Genomic DNA, 18,084 nt, shown 5'->3' with positions numbered 1-18,084 from the left:
CGAGGAGGAGCGCCTGCACCTCGAGGAGAAACAACAGGGTAAGGTGGCCCAGGACGCCTTTGTTGACCCAGACGACAACGCCTCTGCCGCTCGTCACGCGGTCGACCCGCACCGCGTCCCGCGCGATGGGCAGGTTTCCGGCATTGGCGCCGTTAAGTCTCTCTTTTCCGTCGCCGCTAGCAGGGCGTCCAGCGAGCAGCACGAAGATGCAGACGAGAAGGTCATCCCCAAGCTTTCCGCTGCCGCTCCCTCTGTCGCTGACGGTGCCAAGCCGCAAGAAGAACAGAAGCCATTCGCCCTGGAAAAAGTCAACCTCGTCGTCCCCAAGGGCGAGCTCGTTGCGATCGTCGGGCCCGTCGGATCCGGCAAATCGAGCTTGCTCGAAGGCTGCATCGGCGAGATGCGACGCCAAGGTGGCCGCATTATTTGGGGCGGTAACCGCATCGGCTACGTCCCGCAGAGCGCTTGGATCCAGTCTGCGACGGTGCGTGACAACATCCTCTTCGGCGAGTCGTTCGAGGAAGAGCGCTACTGGCAAGTCGTGCGCATCGCCGAGCTCGAGAGCGACCTCGAGATGCTTGCGGCAGGCGACATGTCCGAGATCGGCGAAAAGGGCGTGACGCTCTCCGGCGGTCAAAAGCAACGTGTCTCCCTCGCCCGTGCCCTCTACCACCAGGCCGAGATATACTTTTTTGACGATCCGCTCAGCGCACTCGATGCCCACGTCGGCAAGGCGGTCTTCCACAACGCGATCCTGCCCTTGCGCAGAGCAGGAAAGACCGTCGTGCTCGTCACGCATGCCTTGCATTTTTTGCCCTTCTGTGACCGTATCATCACAATGGAGGACGGGCGCATCGTTGAGACGGGTACGTATGAGGAGCTAAGCACTGCCAAGGGACCGTTTAGCCGGCTCATCGAAGAGTTTGGCGGGAGGGAAGAAGAGGAAGAGCGGAAGGAAGACGACATTGACGATTCCCAGGGCAAGAAAAGGTACAGTCGTGCGAACATGACCAACGCCGAGGTGGCCAAAGCCTCCAAGGCAGGTGCGCTCATGGAGGCGGAGGAACGAAACACCGGATCCGTCTCAGCTCACATCTACGCCGCGTACTTCCAAGCGGGCAAGGGTTGGATCATGGTCCCCTTCTGTTTCCTCTCCATCGTCCTCATGCAGACGGCCGGCATTATTAACAGCTACTGGCTCATTTGGTGGCAGGAAGACCAGTTCAAACAGAGCCCAGGCTTCTACATGGGCGTCTACGCTGCCCTCGGGATCGCGCAGACCATTGCGACGTTCGCAATGGGTGCCTCCACCGGTTACCTGTCCTTCTACGCTTGCAAGACGCTGCACCAGCTCGCCATCTCTCGCACCATGTTTGCACCGATGGCTTGGTTCGACGTCACTCCCGCTGGCCGTATCATGAACCGCTTTGCCAAGGACATCGATGTCGTTGACAACCAACTGGTAAGTTGGACTTATGCGTACCTTACTGAGCTCCTCCTGACACGCTGTGCTTGCCCTTGCAGAGCGACTCGTTCCGAATGGCTGCCAACACGATCGCTACCATCATCGGCTCGATCGTTTTGATCACCATTATCACGCACTACTTTGTCGTCATAGCCGTCACACTTCTCGTCTTCTATTGTGAGTGTCAACCTCTCCCTGTGGTCTGATGAGCGAGCTGACAGGCCGTTACATTGTTTCTGGGTTTAGTCGCGGCAAGCGCTTTCTACCGAACATCAGCCCGGGAGATCAAGCGACTTGACAACCTACTTCGGAGTTCTTTGTACAGCCACTTTGCGGAGTCTCTCTCTGGCGTTTCCACACTGCGAGCGTATCAGCACACGACTCTGGCGATGCATGAGAATTTGGCAAGGATGGACAAAGAGAACCGCGCCTATTTCCTGACGATCAGTAATCAGCGATGGCTCGGCGTTCGTCTCGACATGCTTGGTGCGGTGCTCATTCTCCTCGTTGCGCTTCTCACAACTACAGGAGCCAACAGGCTCTCACCTGGTCAAGTCGGTATCACCCTGACATTCGTCGTCACCTCGGTACAGGCATACTCATGGTTCTCGCGACAGGTTGCTGAAGTAGAGAACAACATGTCGAGTGTAGAGCGTTTGCAGCACTACGCCGAAAACCTCCCGCAAGAGGCAGCGCAAGGCTCGCCTCCCAACGCGGTGTCAGAGTCCTGGCCGGAGCGTGGCTCCATGTCGATCCGCAACGTCTTCATGCGTTACCGCCCTGGGCTTCCACAAGTGCTCAAGGGTATTAGCCTGGAAGTAGAAGGAGGACAGAAGATTGGGATCGTTGGCCGGACCGGTGCTGGTAAATCGTCGCTCCTCACTGCGCTCTTGCGCTTGACCGAGCTCGATAGCGGCAGCATTGTGATTGACGGTGTAGACATCTCGCAGATCGGCCTGCGCGATTTGCGCCGCCGCATCGCCGTGCTTCCACAGGACCCACTTCTCTTCAGCGGCACGCTCCGCTCGAACCTTGATCCATTCCAGCAATTCGACGACAATCGGCTGTGGGACGCACTCAAGCGCGCGACGCTGGTCCAAGACGAAGCAACAATTTCCAGCGCCTCAAGCGGCCCCACGCTGGGCAGCGATTCCGTTGCCCTCGCGCATCAGCAGCAGAACAAGCTCACGCTCGACAGCCCAATCGACGAAGGTGGAGCTAATTTGTCCCTCGGTCAACGGTCGCTCGTCTCGCTCGCAAGAGCTCTCGTCAAGAATTGCCAGATTCTGCTTCTCGATGAAGCGACAGCCAGTGCAGACTCCCAGACGGATGCCAAAGTCCAGAAGACCATCCGAGAAGAATTTGCGAGCCGCACGCTCTTGTGCATGTGAGTGATCATCTTGCGATGTCCTTTAACCTTGTTTCATGAGCCTGACCCACTCCCCGCTCCCCAGTGCACATCGCCTCAACACCATCATCGGATACGACCGCATTGCTGTGCTCAGCGACGGTGCAGTGGCAGAGTTTGCCCCTCCTCTCGAACTGTTCGACCAGTGCGGCATCTTCACGGACATGTGCGCCAAAGCCAACATCTCTCGTGACCAAATCATTGCGGCAAGGAACGCACCATGAAACCATGGAATTTCCATATTATAACAACCAAATTGCTCGTGCAGTCCTAGAACACGTAGGACAGCCATGCGCAACTTCATTTGTAGCAATCGCGCGGACCCATTTGCATTGCATTGCGATGCCTGCCATCTTTTCTCCAGTTCTGGCCAGGCCTCCAAATGGCTTCTAAACAAATACCTTCCAAACAAATGCATTACGCTTCATTCATGAACAAAATAACTCGCTTTGTACAAACCACTTTCTTGTGCCAACAATTCAAAGATGATCAGACTTGATCCAATGGGCCGTGATGCGAGCCATCTCAACGCCGTCTGGAGGCAAGGAAGGCATCAGGAGGACGGGATATAAGTTAAAAGTTGGCTGCACAACCCCTATTGATCTCAGAACTCACGATTGAGACAGAAGGCATGCGGAATGCCCATTTCGCAAATTGTGTTGGTCAACACTCCCTTGGCATCCTTAGCCCCTCTCGCCAACGCCCCGGTCTCGCTGGCCTTGGTCAACATTATGGAGCCGCCATCACCGCCTGTATCGCCATCGAGCACAAGCGCCAGTGCCTCGTTCTCCGTCTCGTCGTCATCGGTGAAGTTTGCAGGCGGCTGGATGATGATGGAACCGTCTATCGAACGTGAGGCGGAGGCGGTGCGCATGTGGAACGGTCTGGTGCGCTTGCGCGGCGAGGCTGATGGGAGATGTTGTGCTTGCTGCTGTCGCTGTATGCTGGGATCGCTCGATGTCTTGTTTGACCTTGTCGTCAAGACCGAACCGGCGGAAGATGCAGCGGAGGAGAGAACTTTATGCGCTTGGCTGACACTGAAACTGCGTGCTCGGCTGAGTCGCTTGCCGATCGTTGGAGGTAGTCTCTCCTCTTGTAGTCCAAGCTGCTCGGATACTTCATCGCGCAGCCACGTCGGTGCCCATCCGTCGGTCTCTCCCCAGTAGGTTCTGATAACACCAGGGTCGCTGCGGCGGGTGAAAGTCTGTATGGCTTTTACGGTGTCGGGTTTGATCTCACCCACATCGCGGAACTCTTCGCGGGCCATCTTAATGCAATTCAATACTGCGCCCGGTGTCAGCAACAAATCGGCAGTGGTCCGTGCTGCCATGTGTGATTGGCGCGTGACAATCCGGGTGAGAAAGAAGACAACACAGGCGGGTAGTAGAGAAAGGAATAGTAGAGGTAAAGATAACATCAGTGAAGGCAGAAGGGGGTGAACGAGAAGCTGTGACAGAAATGCAACGGTGAAACATCGTCAGTGCGTGCAATGGAAAGGACCTCATCCATTGCTCTGTCTTACTCTGAGTTTCTTTGCGTTTGGAGTCTTCCCAACGTTGGCGATTGCAGGGAAAAGCATGTGCACGCCGTCTATGCTATCCGGTCGCGCTTTGAGAGTCTCGACGGCAATGTAACAACCAATGGAGTGGCCGAGAAGGATTAATTTAGTGCATGGTTCTTGACCCTCCGGCTTCCCATTTTGAGCCAATAAGCTACTCGTCCCATTTTGCGTCACAGCTGCCTGCCTCTTTGGAAGTATGGTTCGAATTGCGTCGACAACCTGAACCTTGTGTCTGATCTGGTCAGCCAGGCCGGTCCGCTCGCCTCTGGCAGCAGCATTAGCCTGGTTCTCATTCGGGCCGAATATTGTGTTTCCAGCGCCTGATGGCAAGGGGGCATGTCCACGGTGGCCCAGGGCGAGAATCTCGACTTTGCCCTTGAGGGCGTGCGAGTTGTATATGCACGAGAGGTACTGCGTATACCAGGCGCACAGACCAGGATTGCCCGGTATGAAGAGAATGTAGATGCTCGGCGAGGCAGAAGCGCAGGGCCACCAAAGCGCTTGGGCTCCGGCAAATGAGGTGACGAGCGGCGTCGAGAGCGAATTGATCAGCGCCTTGCGCACGCCGTTGCCAGAGGAGGCCAGTGCCGAGCGTGCTGCGCTGGCGGACATGGTCGCTGTCGGTCTGCGCTACTTGGGTGTCTCACGTCGGGGCTTTAGCGCCAAATAATCAGTGGCAATGAAGCAAGAAGTGAAGCTCACACCGCTGTCTTAACTGCGTAGTGTAGTCGGTCATGTATGCAGATGAATGGAATGTGCACATCGTTAAGACGTTGAGGGTAACTCTGTGAACATGCTGTTTTAGGTGGTTCATCGATAGTAGTCCGGCAGATCCGGGTCCTCACCAAAAGTCACTCCCTCTCGATTGCCGTAGCGCGCCGAAACATTACTGATACCTTCCTCCATTCCGGCAAGGATTTGATCACATATCATCTCAGCGCCTTTCGTACTCCTTGGAAAGTCGAACATGTCTATAATTATGGGTATGATTGTACAAGTATGTGCTTTGCATCGAGCGGCACGACAGAAATGATGGGGATGCTTTCGGGTCGTTGACATCTCTACAGTCTACGCCGCGGGCGCATCTGGAGAACGCATACGGAACAGCGTCTGCAAATCATGCTGTCGTTGGTTCCTGCGTTGTTGTGGCGACACCTGTCGTTTCTGACCGACGCTCTCGGCCATCTGCATCTTTCTCGCTTGAAGTTCCAGCTGAAAAGGTTTAAAACAAGCCGAAGGGTTGAGCCAAGTCAGTGTTTGCATTCCTTGCAAGCGGGCACATAGAGGGATCAGAAGGAACACGCACCAGGTTCTCCTCGATTGAATGCGACATGATGAACTTGGTCGTGATCACGGGACGCGTCTGACCTAGTCGATGAATGCGATCGAGACCCTGCATCTCCACTCCCGGATTCCTGTAGGTAGCGAAGGCGAATTGCGAGTCAAATCTAAATGACGTTCTACCATGCCACTTTGTATTCACAACACTCACCAATAAGGATCTACGAGGTATGCTCTGGCTGCTTGGACGAGGTTTAAACCAAAACCACCGGCTTTGAGGGAGATGAGCATGACCTCGATGCCCTCATCACTCTTGAAAGCATTAAGTGTAGCCAGACGATCACCTCTTGTCATCGTGCCATCCAGACGGACGCATCGGATGCCCGTCTTGATCAAGCACTTCTGGACCTTATCCAGCATTCTTGTCCACTGTGAGAACACGATCGATTTGATAGGTCGGTACTGCGTGATGCTGCCGTCTAGATTGACTTTCGGCAGCCATTCTACCACTTTGACAGTCTCCACGGGGGGCATTTTGGGCGCAGGATGGTCACCCTTGTGCACCTCGGTGCCTTTGGGAGCCGCAGCTTCAATTGTACCGCGCACCTGATTTGACGAGCCCGCACTTTGCATGCCGCTTGTGCTAATGTTGAGCGGCCCCTTGTCACTCTTGACGGCTATTGCTGCCTTCGCAGCAGCCATTTCGATAGCAATTTCTTCCTCAGTCAGGGCCCTGTGGTCGAGTCTCGGCGCGTGGGGATCATACAGCTTGGAATGCGGATTGCAGACAGAGAATTGAAGCAAGTCCGTGACGAGCGCGTGGATCTTTGTACTCAAGTCCGGTCGTGCCTTTAGAGCCTCATTCAGCGTCTGTTTCCGGAACTTGGCCGCTTCTTCGGCCAACCTGCCGTGCTTCTTGCGGTCTGGCTTGAAGTCGTCATCGTCATCGAGCTGGCGCGACTCGTCAGGGAGCGAATCAAGGTCTGCGTTGCGATCGAGCTCTTCAAAGTCGGTTCGCTCGAGCTGCACAACTTCCAGCAAAAGCGACAAGGGCTGCGCACATTCCGGACACATGCCTCCGGGCGCGTTCGCACATGGTCGAGGCCAGCCGCTGTCAGCGGGCGCGTAGTTCGCAAAGCACTCAGAGCAGGACAGATGCTGGCACTTGGTGACAACAGCCTTGAGCTCTGCTTCCTCGTCGTCGCCGGTTTTTGGCTGCGCCTTGCCTTTGCCTCTGCCCTTACCTGCGCTTCCACCTCCAAAGTCGTCCAGCTCATCCGGCGCAGCGTCGAGGCCCATGGTGATCTCACGATTGCAAAGGCCGCACTCGCTTGCGCCATTATCGCGCAGAATGCGGAAGAAACGCGTCGCTCGCTCACGCGTGATGCCATCTTCGGCGATGGCTACCTGCACATTGTAGTCGCCATCTTTAGATCTGCGTATGTCCTTGCCCATGTCGACCATGTCTGGATGGTCGCAGGTCATGCGCAAGTAGAGGATTTCGACGAGAATCGTCGCGTAGTTTTGCTGGACCGTGTCTCCACGAAGCATCTCCTCAAAGTCCTCGCGATACATTTGGTGCATGGCATTGTAGCGCGCTTTTTCGACATCGCCAAAGTCCAGGACGACTGTGCGCTGGTACTTAGGGGGAAGCTGCAATATCGGCTTGCCATGAGGATCCTTGGTCTCCTTGGTACGCCGCAAAGTGAGAAATTTCATAATGGTTTGCACGCGTGCAAGAGACACCGTATCGAGCGGCACACTGCCGTGCTTGGCAGTCTTGAGCGTCAAACCTTGACGAGACATATTGCACCAGTAGTTCCAGTTGGCACGGTCCGCGAAGGGATCTAGGCGCAGGAACCGCACAAGGGCATACAGATCGTCGACGCGATTCTGCACCGGCGTACCCGTGAGTGCCGTGCGGCGTTGGGCAGAGAGATTGCAAACTGCTTTAGACTGCCACGTCTTTGAGTCTTTGATTATGTGGGCCTCGTCGAGCACGATTCGGAACCATTCGATGCGTTGCAGCGGGTTGGGTGAATCGCCCGACTTGGAGATGACCTTCTTCTTAGCCCTCTTCTTGCGCTTGCGATGTGTCGTACTTTCGACAGGTTTTCCCTCAGCATCGTACGTGGGCATTTCGTGATCAGACTTGTCCGAGTCGCTGGCGAACCGCTCAAACTCAGAGTCGCTGCAATCGTGCTCCTTGACAGAATGGTCCGCCCAGATCGTCTGGTTAGAGAACTCGATGGCCAGAGTCGAATAAGTTGTGAGGACGACGTCGTGGTTCGCGATGAATCCTGGCTCTTTTGACCGTTGCGCGCCGTGATAGATGTAGATCTTGGGTCGCTTCAGATAACCCCAGTGCTCTTTCACTTGTTCTTCCTACAAACGGTTAAGAGGATGAAAAAAAAACACCGCGAGTTCATTAACCGCGATCGGCCTTGAGTATAGAATTACTTGCAAACTCACCCAATTCGAGATGATAGACATAGGACAAATGATGAGTGTCGCTCGACTGCGGACGTCAAGGTTTGCAAGACGAATGGCCTCCTGCTCCTTGGCCTTCTCCTGTCTTGTTTTCTTGCGCGGCGAGGTGGTGGGAGCAAAGCACAAGGTGTCGTTGAACTTTTTGGCCCCAGCATCGGCGGTGCCATCAATGCCCTTGGCCACCGAGCTCCTCCTCTCCTTGCCCTTTCCCACTGCTGACTTCCCCTTGCCCTTCTTTCCCCTGCGTGGGAGGCCGATGCCGCCAAATTCAGGCTCCGAGTCCGACGAGGTGCTGTCGCTCAGTGCGATCAGCGATACGGCTGATGAGCGTACGAACGGGAGTGCAGGGTCGGACTTGCCTGTTGGGCGTTTGCTGGCAAATGAGATAGCATCTTCGCGCGTGTGTGCGAGGAGCGCGATGATGCTGATCGTCTTGCCAAGGCCCATGTCGTCCGCAAGGATCGCGCCGCGGCACACTTCGGGGCGCTCGCGGACCTGGGAGCGCGTGACGACGTTGAGATACGCCTTGATGCCTCCGACGGTGTTCTTGATCGGCTTCCACAGCGAGACCGTCCCCCCGTCCTCCTCGGCCTTGTCCTCGGCATCAGCAAATCGAATGTCGCGCTGTGGCTCTTTCAGGCACGCTTGCTCCTGAGCTGCAACAGTCTCGTCGTCGGTGACATCTTCTCCGCGCTCCTTGCGCGCTTTGCGCTCCCTCTCGCGCTTGAGTTGCTCCTTGCCCAGTTGTTTAATCTGGTCTTCCTTCTCCCTCATCTTGCGCATCACCGCTTCAAACGAGCGCTCCTTTTCGCGCATCAACAGGAACGCGAGCGCCTTGCGCTGGTGCGGGAATAGCGGCGTCTTGATCAGCGGTGACTGCGCAACTTCCTCGACATCCTCTGCGTGCGTCAGCGACGAGTAGACTGAGTTGACCTGCTCCTTCTTCTCGTCCTCGGTCAGGTCACGGTCGCGCTTGTCAATCGTTCCGAATTCGCCCGCGCTCCCAGTGGCGCCGGGCGCACGGCGGATACCAGTGTTGAAGAGCGTCGGATATGCGAGAGCATGCGGGTTGTCGTACGTCGGTCTGCCAGGGTAGTCCGCGGCGTTGAATGAGTCGACGGGGCTGAGCACGATGCCGCCAAGTATGAACGACGTCGAGATTATGTCCTTGTCCTTGCGAGAGCAGAAGGCGAGCATATCGATCGTATGCATGTAGTTCTGCGAGAGCAATTGCAAAGCCTGAGTTAGTGCTGCATCTATATCTACCTTGCATAGTCAAAACTTACACCAGATCGACTGCGTTGGATCAGTGGGACTCGACTCTCTACTTTGAGCTGCCCGGCACGCAGCAGGGGGTCCAGGATGGAGCAGTATTTTTCTGCAATGACCCCAAAGTTGTGCTCCTTTACGATTACGCCACTGCCTGCCTGTGCCTCAGATCGGAGCGCGGGCGGGACGACGAGTGCGACCTTGATCTCCTGTGCGCGGGCTTTGGAGGCGAGCATGTTGACGCTTCCTCGGGTCTGTTCGTCCTGCAGGATGGCATTGTACGTCGCGTTCGGTACGAGCTCCAGCACGGCTGGGCGGTAGCCCTTTTCGGCCCAGAAGCTCGTCTGGCTTGGCCAACGACTCTTATCATAGATGGGATCGATGTCCTCCAGCTCCTTGTGGCCTTGACCTTCGATCGTTGGTTCGTACTGCAGGGAGGCGGGCACACCCGAGAGGCAGAGGATAGGCACTGAAATCATGCCGATGCAGAGCGGGTCTAACGGAGTTTGCAGCGCCGCAGGTGCTGGTGCTGGCAACAAAGGCGCTGCCAGGGGCTGTCTGCTGCTTCTGGCATCCGCTTGGCCATTCGCAAGCGTTTCTTGTTGCGCAGCAGCTACAGCGCCGTATGCAGATTGTGGTGGCGCTGGTGGGGGAGCAGGAGAGTTGAATTGCGCATTTCTTCCTGGATTCCTGTCACCTTCCTCTCTGTAGGATGGCTTCTCAATCTTTTGCTGCTGACGATCATTGGTCTTAGCCTGCTCGTAACTCTGTTTTTTAGCCTTCTTGCTACTCAATCCCTCATCTGAGTCGCTATCAGACAGCGTGACGATACGCGCTTTGGGGCGATTGAGCAGCTGTGTGGGTACACGTGCACCTCCAGCCCCAACGAGCATGGACACGCCGCCAGACTTTTTGGCTGGACTTGATTCATTGCCACCTCTGCGCTCGCCCAGCTTGCTCAACCTAACGCTTGGACGCTGCACACTGCCACTGCTGCCACTCGACAGGCTGGGGGTTGCAGCAATGACACTCGATCCGCGTTCGCGCGCCTCGCGCACTTTGCGATCCGCAGTTGTCTCAAAGTCATCGTCCAGCGCGTCGACATCGATGACTTGATCGATGGAAGAGAAGATGCCGCCAGGGGCTGTCCTGGACAACTTAACGTTCGCGACGTCGCTTATGGGTGGGATGGACGCAGAATTCCCACTACCGCTGCTGGAAGCACGCAATACTGGTTGAGTACGCAGTCGCGCCCGCTCGGCTAGTGTCTTGTATGAGGGCGAGCTAATGTTTCCGGATGAAGAGGGCTGCTTCTGCGATTTTCGCGGAGACGAAATGCAATTGGCGGCGGCTGACATCTTGAATGGGTACTGAAGAGTGACACGCCAGGTGGCTGCAGCAGCTAGCGCTGCCGAGTCTGATGGTTGCCGCTTGACGACGTCTGCGCCCGCCTCATCTCCCCCTGTGCAGTGCTGGACATGTAACCCCGCAGAGGGGATCGCGTACCACAAAGGTCTACTCTAGCCTGTTATCAAAGCACGCCCCGCGAGGAAAGAAGGTACAGTAAGAATGGTACAATACCATTCGAAGCCACAATGACGTGGGGATGGATATAGAGAGAGAGCCACACGGGGGTAAGGCGCGACGAGGCTGTTTTTGCCAAAAGCGCGCAACCTCTCTGAGCGTGGGCACGTCGGGCGGGAGCTGTGCCTGGACATTACTCATTTGCATGAAGTAGGGTTATGTGCACAGACACCCAATTCCTCGTTTCATTCCCTCGTCGTTGCCATCTGTTCTGACCGTCTGACCTCGATTTTGCACTACCTATGCTATCGTCACAGGCCCATACCACACCCTGCCTTCCGTACAACTGCCTCCTCAGAAAGGCACGCATGTGACCAGCCATCTCATATTCAGCTGCACACAGCACAGCGTCCTGTCTGTATTTAGAAACTATGCTTCTCGTTTGGGGACTGTGAATGCGTGCGTGTACAGGCGTGAATGTCTCTCGGCCGAGAGTGTCCGATGAAGAGCAGAGCTGCTGGGCGCTGTGTGCCCTTGTACATAGTATGGCGGGGCATGCAATGCCCAACTCAACTCGAATTTGACTGGTGAGCCCGCGCTTGGATGGATCCGATTCGTGGACCTGGTTCCTACACAGAGAGGGCACGCCTTGCAGCATCGATTCATGCCATCTGGCTAAAGCGGATTTATGCTGTGAGCTAGATCGTCCAGCCCACTGAAGGTCTGCTTACCCTCTTCGATTCAAAGTGTAACCGATTCGGCCGCTGGAATCGGGACGAGGATCCCCCCTCAAAAGGAAAAGACCTCGCTGAAACAGCCACTTCGATCCCCCGAGCGCCGAGGGAGACCTGTTCTTCCTCCGCATTCCTGCATTGAGCTCGCTACAAAGGTTCTACGGTGCATCCTCACCCGCCTTTTACGCACTCTTTCAATGTCTCCCTGGCCGACTCCAGCGTCATTGACCGACAACTCTATCGGCAGCAGTAGCATCATCAGCACCATGGCGCTTCTATCCAAGCTCGCCTCATACGGCGCGGGCCTGTCCTTCCTGCTCTTGGCTCTGCTGTCGCCGCGCTCGCGCAAAGCCCGCTACTATCTAAACACTCTCCTCTACTTTGGATCGATGGGCATCAGCTCCGTCGTCGGCATCCTCATCTCCGTCGTTGTCTCGCTCATCCCGGGCCAGCGCTTCAACATCCAGTACTTCGTCGCGCGCACCATGTATCTCCTCGCAGGCAACTCTCTGGGCATCCGCTTCCACATCGAGGGGTATGAAAACTTTGCAAAGAACCGACCCGCTGTGCTCGTCGGGAATCACCAGAGCAGCATGGACATCCTCTACCTCGGTGCCGTCTTCCCCAAGCAGACCAGCATCATGGCCAAAAAGGAGCTGCGCTGGGCGCCGCTTTTGGGCCAGTGGAGTAAGTCCATTCCAAATACTACATTCTCTTGGTTACCCAAACTTACTGACAGCCGTGTCGCTTTCGCTGGGGCAGTGTGGCTCGCCGGTGCCGTCTTTGTGGACCGCGCAAGCAAAAAGGATGCATTCAAGACGTTCGACTACGTAGGCGAGCGCATGCGCAAGGACAAGCTCTCCCTCTGGATCTTCCCCGAAGGCACGCGATCGAAGTTGCCAGTCCCTGATCTCTTACCTTTCAAGATGGGCGCCTTCCACCTGGCGCTCCAGGCGAAAGTGCCGATCGTCCCCGTCGTCTGCGAAAACTACTACCGATTCCATGATGGCAAGACGCGCTTCGAGAGCGCTACTATTCGCATCAAAGGTACCTTTTGATTCATGCTAGCGCGGTAAAGACCTTACTCACCGACTCTTTTTCTTCCTTACAGTCCTACCTCCTGTCGACGTCTCCAAGTACAACAAAGAGATGGTGCACGACCTGGCGGATCATGTGCGGGAGCTGATGAAGAAGGAGTTGCAGGCGATGGACGCCGACGCGGACCAGTACGACACCGAGTCGGTCGTCGCAGCGCAGCCGGGCTCATCGCTGACGACTGCATCGAACGCTGTGTCGGCCGTAGCGCCCCGCGGCGCTGGCCTCGGCGGTGTCGCGCGCCTCGCATCGTTCTTCGTCGGTGTGGGCCGCGGGCATGACGCTAGCAAGGATGTCGCGCGCGCCCAGAAGCAGCTTGAAAAGAGGGGCCTTCCCGGTGCCGCAGGCGGCACTGGCCTGCCGAGCGATTTTGGGCTTGTCAGCGAGGAGGCAAAGAGCAAGGAGGCGCAGGGGCAGGCACAAGGGCTAACGCAGCGCATGGCGCGGAGAAGCGGCAGTAATAGCGGCAGCTCGGAAGAAGGCCCAGATGAAGATGCTATCATTGTTAAGCGGCCCGCGGAGGCGTCAACCTAGCAGCCCATAACGACCCCCCTCCCTTTCTTCTCGTCTTATCCATCGCATATCGAAAAAGAAAAGAACGCTTTCGACTCTTCCAAGGCACTCGCCTTGTTGATGTATTTTATCACAGGGCACATTTGTGCGATGCTATCGTCGATTTATGGAATGTTGAGATGGGTGAGAGCCTCAACGTGGGCAAAGACAAGACAATGATCATTCAATCTTCCATCGTGGATTGGCAGAGCGTGCGAAACAAACAAATGTATACTACAGCGGTGGTTGCGAGTGAGGTATGTAGGAGAAGGAGCGACCGAGCACCGAGGCCACTGCTGGTGCCTCACGAGCTCTCTTCGAGCCACCTGTACTCGAACGTGAAGTCACTCTTCTTTCGTTGGCACCACGTCCCTTCAAAGTCCTGGGAAAGTGCAAGGAGGCATGAGTGAAGGGAAACAACAGACAGGGAATTCCCGTCCAGCTCCGCTGTTCGACCGTTCTGAGACGCAAGAGCAAGTGGCGGCACTCACAAAGTAGATGTACGCGCCCCGCTCATAAGCATCGGTGATAACATTCGGTTCGGAATGCCGTTGGAACCAGGCTGTTCAAGCATCAAGAAGAAGGAAGAAAAGGTCAGCTGGTAGCTTTAAAAACACGCAGCCGCTAGCGCACGCACTCAGATACTGCTGGTGGAAGCGCCAACTTTGCTTCTTAAGCTCTTGCGCGGCAAGATATTGTTGGTACGTATGCGGCATAAAGTAGAAAGCGTAGAAGAGCGTGTCGACGTCCAGCTTGGCGAACAGCGCCGGGTTGTCGAGATGCGCCAGAGGCTGCTGCGGGTAGTACGCCGGAGTCGGATACGGGTTCTGTGGGACGTAGTACTTTGGCTTCTCACTGTCCAAGGGCTCTGGCACATTCATGAAGCTCGCCTCGAGCGACTTGTGTACCGCGTCCATGTTGTTCTCTCCCAGCAGAGATTTCTGTTTGGCGCTTTCGAAGCTGCTGACGAGATCGCTTAGCGAGGAAGGCAGGCGTGCGCCATCCGTGCCCTGCCGACGCTGCGCCAACGTGCCTGCTCCGCCGCCGCTCGGCTGCAAAGCGGCCGCTGCGGCCGAGGTCGCCGCGAGCTGCAAGGGCTCGCTGGACGCAATACCCGGTGGGGGTCCAGCAGCAGACGCATGCGATGGCGATGGCGATGCTAGTGACGCGGCGCTGCGGTGCGCAAGGCTTGGCGAACCCCGCGCCGACACAGACGAACCGGACCCATTTGCGAGGCTGCTGATGGCCGAATACTGCGGTAGAGGGCTACTTGCTGCGCCCGTTACGACTGACGCGGCTACTGACATGGGTGTCGAAACACTGGGAGCAGTAGATGTGCCGTTGGCGACTGTGTCAACTGTCTGCGGCGCAGGTGATACGCGTGCGTTAACCGTCATCGCAACAGCAGCAGGGCCTGGAACCTGTTCTGCTTCACCATTGTTCGTCGCCGCTGTCACTGCGGATGATGGCGAAGGCGTTGCCGCCGCGGGTATCGACACAGGCGACGTGGCGGATGGCGTGGATGCTGCATTCGAAAGTGGTGGCAAATTCGGTGGGTTGCTGGGCAAATTGGTCACTGCGCCCGCTGGTGCCACTGGTGCGACTGCAGCAGCTGCGGCTGCAGCGTATCGTATCGGGGGCAATGCGGCTGGCGCACCTGGTTTCGACGGCGATGCTGCGACGGCTGAGGGTGGTAGTGCGTTCGTGCCTTTGCTAAAATTCGCTGGCGGTACGACCGGCTCTTTCCCATCGTCCTTCGCCGATGACTTCGAGTCGACTGATCTTGCAGGCTTCTTGTCAGTACTGGTGACGGAAGCCTTCTTGGCATTCTCTGTAAGCGCTTTGAGCACCGAGCTGTTCCCGTCATCCGAGTCTTTCCGCTTCGTTGGCGTCTTTGGCTCGTCAATCACGGACATGCTGTCGTGAGAAGAGTTGATATCATCGTTGTCTTTAAGGCCGAATTGCTCTTCCTCCTCGTCCAGGTTAAAGTCATCGTAGATACCCTCGTCCTCTTCAAAGTCCTCCTCCTGCGCGGTAAGCAGATCCAGTTGTTCGCTTAGCGGCTCGCAGCCAGGCAGGCCACTTGGTAGCAGATACTCACAGCATTGCTCTCGACAAAGTATGCGACATCGTCCTTGATGTCGCCCACCCGATCTGGCTCGATCTGCCCATTTTCTACAAGGCGTAGCAAGATCTCCAAGCGACTGACGTGCCAATTCCTGCGATCGTTGAGGCTATCCAGTTGCCCTACCCGCTCGTCCTTGCCACCAGTTGCACTTTTTTTGCTTCGCTTCCCACTTGACGCGAGCTGCTCGATCTCTGCTTCGGTCATCTCCACTTGCCGTGCGAGCTCGTCCACTTGTGACGAGATCCAATTAGTTGCTTCCACTTTCGCCCGCTCCGCCGGATCCAACTTGGCCGCGGCAATTAGACCTTCCTTTGAGAACGCCTTGGTCTTCATCTCCTTCTCAACCGCCTTGAAACGTTCCATTTGCTGCCCGCATATCAGAGAGGACAGAGTCAGACCTTTGGAGGCCTACCTCCCAGGCACTGTCTCTCAGAGCCCACTCACTGTCTCAATCAGTTTTCGATTGTCGAGGAGGGCCTTCTTGTCCTTAATGTCGTTGCTCTGCAGCCACGTCTTGATCTGGTCTCGTAGCCGCTGCAGCTTCTTGATCATTGTCTTGAGATCCGACTCCATCTTTTCCTTTTGCGCCTGATTCTGCGACACCTGAAGCTTCTCATAGAGGTTCTCGAACTCCTCGACGCCCTCCTTGACACGCTTTAGCGTGCGGTCAATTTCCGCTGTAAATATACAAAGCAGAAGCATGGTCAGTTCGTTGGATGCTGCTCTGAAAAGGGCAGAGGCGAGCCAGTACGTTGGGTAGGCACTAGACAGCCATCCACCGAACTCGCCCGTCCTGACACTTGCTCCAAGGACAGGCCACCGTACCACAGGGAGGCCCTGGTTGCTGTGACTCTGGGTCCCTCTCGGTACCATCTTCCATACTCACACTGCAGCTTTCTTGCCGCCATGATGGGCTACTACTCGCCTGTGGTGCCAGCCTTGCTTTGTTGGTATGATCTGGAAGGTATGACACGCTGCTGCTTCGATTCTGCGTGTGCACGCGGGCGGACGCTGCTCTGCCCTCGCCAACGAGATGTGCTGACTGCAGATGCGAGTTCTGCCGCTGTCCAGGGATGGTTGCTGCCCAAGGACAAGTGTGCTCCAGGACTTGAATGCTACCAAAGACGCTGCAAATGCGATCCTCTACCTCGGTATATAGATAGAGTTGGATCGCCACTCCAAGTGGTGTGACCGAAGCCGTTCAGTCGCAGCTGTGTTGGTGTCTCTCACTGTCTCCTCAATCCCTTCTGGCGAGGATGAGCGGTTCCGCCCGCCTCCTACACCTCTCCACTCGGCCGATGCACAGGTTCTTGTTCTTCCTCCTTTTCCTGCGGCAGAGATGCTTCTTTGTTTCCATGAGCATTGCGTGGAGAGGCAGAAGCAGGACTGCACCTGTCGGACTCACAATAAAACAGCGCTTCTCATACCGGACACCCGCGATACCCCGAAATGCGAGGCTCCAACTTCTCCCGCCAGCTCGTCCGGCTCATCGCCGATTCCGCATCTGCTTCGTCCTCGAGGCTCCTCAACGGTGCGCCGACACGGGTCACTCAGCGGCTCAGCTCACCCCTGAGCATAGCACCACGCAAGGAAAGCCCCTCTCACCCGTGCGTACACTGCTTTCAGCAGCGGCGATCACTGTATTTCACCTCGAGTGCTCGAGCTGCAGCTCCTTCTGCAGAAGGCGAAACCCCCGATATATCCCAAGCGGCCCACATTCGTGAGTTGCAGGTCAGGCTTGCTGTAGCGGGAGCTGTGACTTATAGATTCGGTACGTTTTACATATTCAGCTGCCTATCCATTTGCAACCCGCGTCATTACCCGTGCGACGCCCCAAGTAGGGGAGGCCTCTCGACCTCATGTTCTTAAGCGGCACTCTGCACGGCGCTCTATCCTGCCGCTCGTCCAGAACGACCTCAAAGGACAGTATGATCCGACGTCGCGCATGACTGCATTCTTTGCACGCAACTCTACCGAGCGGATACCGCCTGGCTCCGTCATCACGGTCGAGACCTGGACATCGGCTACGACCAAGAACTCCTTTTCCTCCTTCTCGGGCGTTCTGCTCGCTATCAAGCGCCGCGGCACGGCCACGTCTTTTCTCGTACGCAACATTGTCAACAAGCTCGGGGTTGAGGTGCGATTCAGCTTGTACAGCCCGCTGCTCAAGGACATCAAAGTCGTCCAGCGGGCCAATGGGAAGAAACGCAACGAGCCGGGCAAACTTCGGCGCGCTCGTCGCGCTAAGCTCTACTATCTGCGTGGCGATGAACGCAAGCTCACGAATATCACGAGTGTCATCAAGCGCCAGAAGGCAGAGGTTGCAGATGCCACAAGAGGCGTCATTCGCAAACGTTGAGGGAAGGACTGAGGGAAACTTTGTATGAAAGCTGGCTTGCCTTGGTCGACCCTGGCATGTCGGAAGAATCAATATTGCCGCTTCGTTGCCATTTTAGACTCTTGCAGCCTTTTCTTGCCCTGGTCTTCAGTCGATTTGATATGTCATTGATGTGAGGTGAAGAAGTATTGATGGCGGATAGAAAGTGTCGATCGACGCAACGGCAGAGAAAATGTCGG

At 56.2% G+C, this 18,084-nt stretch overlaps 6 protein-coding genes across 6 annotated transcripts; 3 read left to right on the top strand and 3 right to left on the bottom strand.

The window, feature by feature from the left end:
• Positions 1-265: 265 nt before the first annotated feature.
• K437DRAFT_224032 (putative ATP-binding cassette transporter protein YOR1) lies at positions 266-3,097 on the top strand (the record flags this gene model as incomplete). The annotated part of the gene is made up of 4 exons (XM_013387912.1): positions 266-1,462; positions 1,525-1,642; positions 1,712-2,852; positions 2,920-3,097. Coding segments are annotated over 4 exons (2,634 nt in total), but the record flags the coding sequence as incomplete, so codon positions are not given.
• Positions 3,098-3,198: 101 nt separating this feature from the next.
• On the bottom strand, positions 3,199-5,193 carry K437DRAFT_246920 (uncharacterized protein). The gene is made up of 3 exons (XM_013387911.1): positions 4,396-5,193; positions 3,489-4,320; positions 3,199-3,408 (listed from the first exon to the last, which is right to left on the bottom strand). Exons 1-3 carry the CDS (start codon positions 5,044-5,046, stop codon positions 3,353-3,355), a joined length of 1,539 nt encoding a protein of 512 aa, XP_013243365.1. The 5' UTR covers positions 5,047-5,193; the 3' UTR covers positions 3,199-3,352.
• Positions 5,194-5,394: 201 nt separating this feature from the next.
• K437DRAFT_274125 (uncharacterized protein) lies at positions 5,395-11,066 on the bottom strand. Its single transcript, XM_013387910.1, has 5 exons — positions 9,492-11,066; positions 8,188-9,423; positions 5,927-8,100; positions 5,741-5,849; positions 5,395-5,646 (listed from the first exon to the last, which is right to left on the bottom strand). Exons 1-5 carry the CDS (start codon positions 10,830-10,832, stop codon positions 5,503-5,505), a joined length of 5,004 nt encoding a protein of 1,667 aa, XP_013243364.1. The 5' UTR covers positions 10,833-11,066; the 3' UTR covers positions 5,395-5,502.
• A 534-nt stretch (positions 11,067-11,600) lies between these two features.
• Positions 11,601-13,499, top strand: K437DRAFT_256444 (acyltransferase). The gene is made up of 3 exons (XM_013387909.1): positions 11,601-12,419; positions 12,495-12,779; positions 12,844-13,499. Exons 1-3 carry the CDS (start codon positions 11,999-12,001, stop codon positions 13,359-13,361), a joined length of 1,224 nt encoding a protein of 407 aa, XP_013243363.1. The 5' UTR covers positions 11,601-11,998; the 3' UTR covers positions 13,362-13,499.
• A 62-nt stretch (positions 13,500-13,561) lies between these two features.
• K437DRAFT_256443 (uncharacterized protein) lies at positions 13,562-16,655 on the bottom strand. Its single transcript, XM_013387908.1, has 6 exons — positions 16,394-16,655; positions 15,952-16,184; positions 15,481-15,873; positions 14,017-15,406; positions 13,871-13,941; positions 13,562-13,761 (listed from the first exon to the last, which is right to left on the bottom strand). Exons 1-6 carry the CDS (start codon positions 16,413-16,415, stop codon positions 13,684-13,686), a joined length of 2,187 nt encoding a protein of 728 aa, XP_013243362.1. The 5' UTR covers positions 16,416-16,655; the 3' UTR covers positions 13,562-13,683.
• A 219-nt stretch (positions 16,656-16,874) lies between these two features.
• K437DRAFT_294467 (uncharacterized protein) lies at positions 16,875-17,958 on the top strand. The gene is made up of 2 exons (XM_013387907.1): positions 16,875-17,227; positions 17,298-17,958. Exons 1-2 carry the CDS (start codon positions 16,957-16,959, stop codon positions 17,864-17,866), a joined length of 840 nt encoding a protein of 279 aa, XP_013243361.1. The 5' UTR covers positions 16,875-16,956; the 3' UTR covers positions 17,867-17,958.
• Positions 17,959-18,084: the final 126 nt, after the last annotated feature.

Source organism: Tilletiaria anomala, assembly GCF_000711695.1.
Source record: "Tilletiaria anomala UBC 951 chromosome Unknown K437scaffold_39, whole genome shotgun sequence".
Lineage (NCBI taxonomy): Eukaryota > Fungi > Basidiomycota > Exobasidiomycetes > Georgefischeriales > Tilletiariaceae > Tilletiaria > Tilletiaria anomala.
The sequence above is the reverse complement of the archived record's forward strand: the minus strand, read 5'-3'. Positions and strand labels throughout refer to the sequence as shown.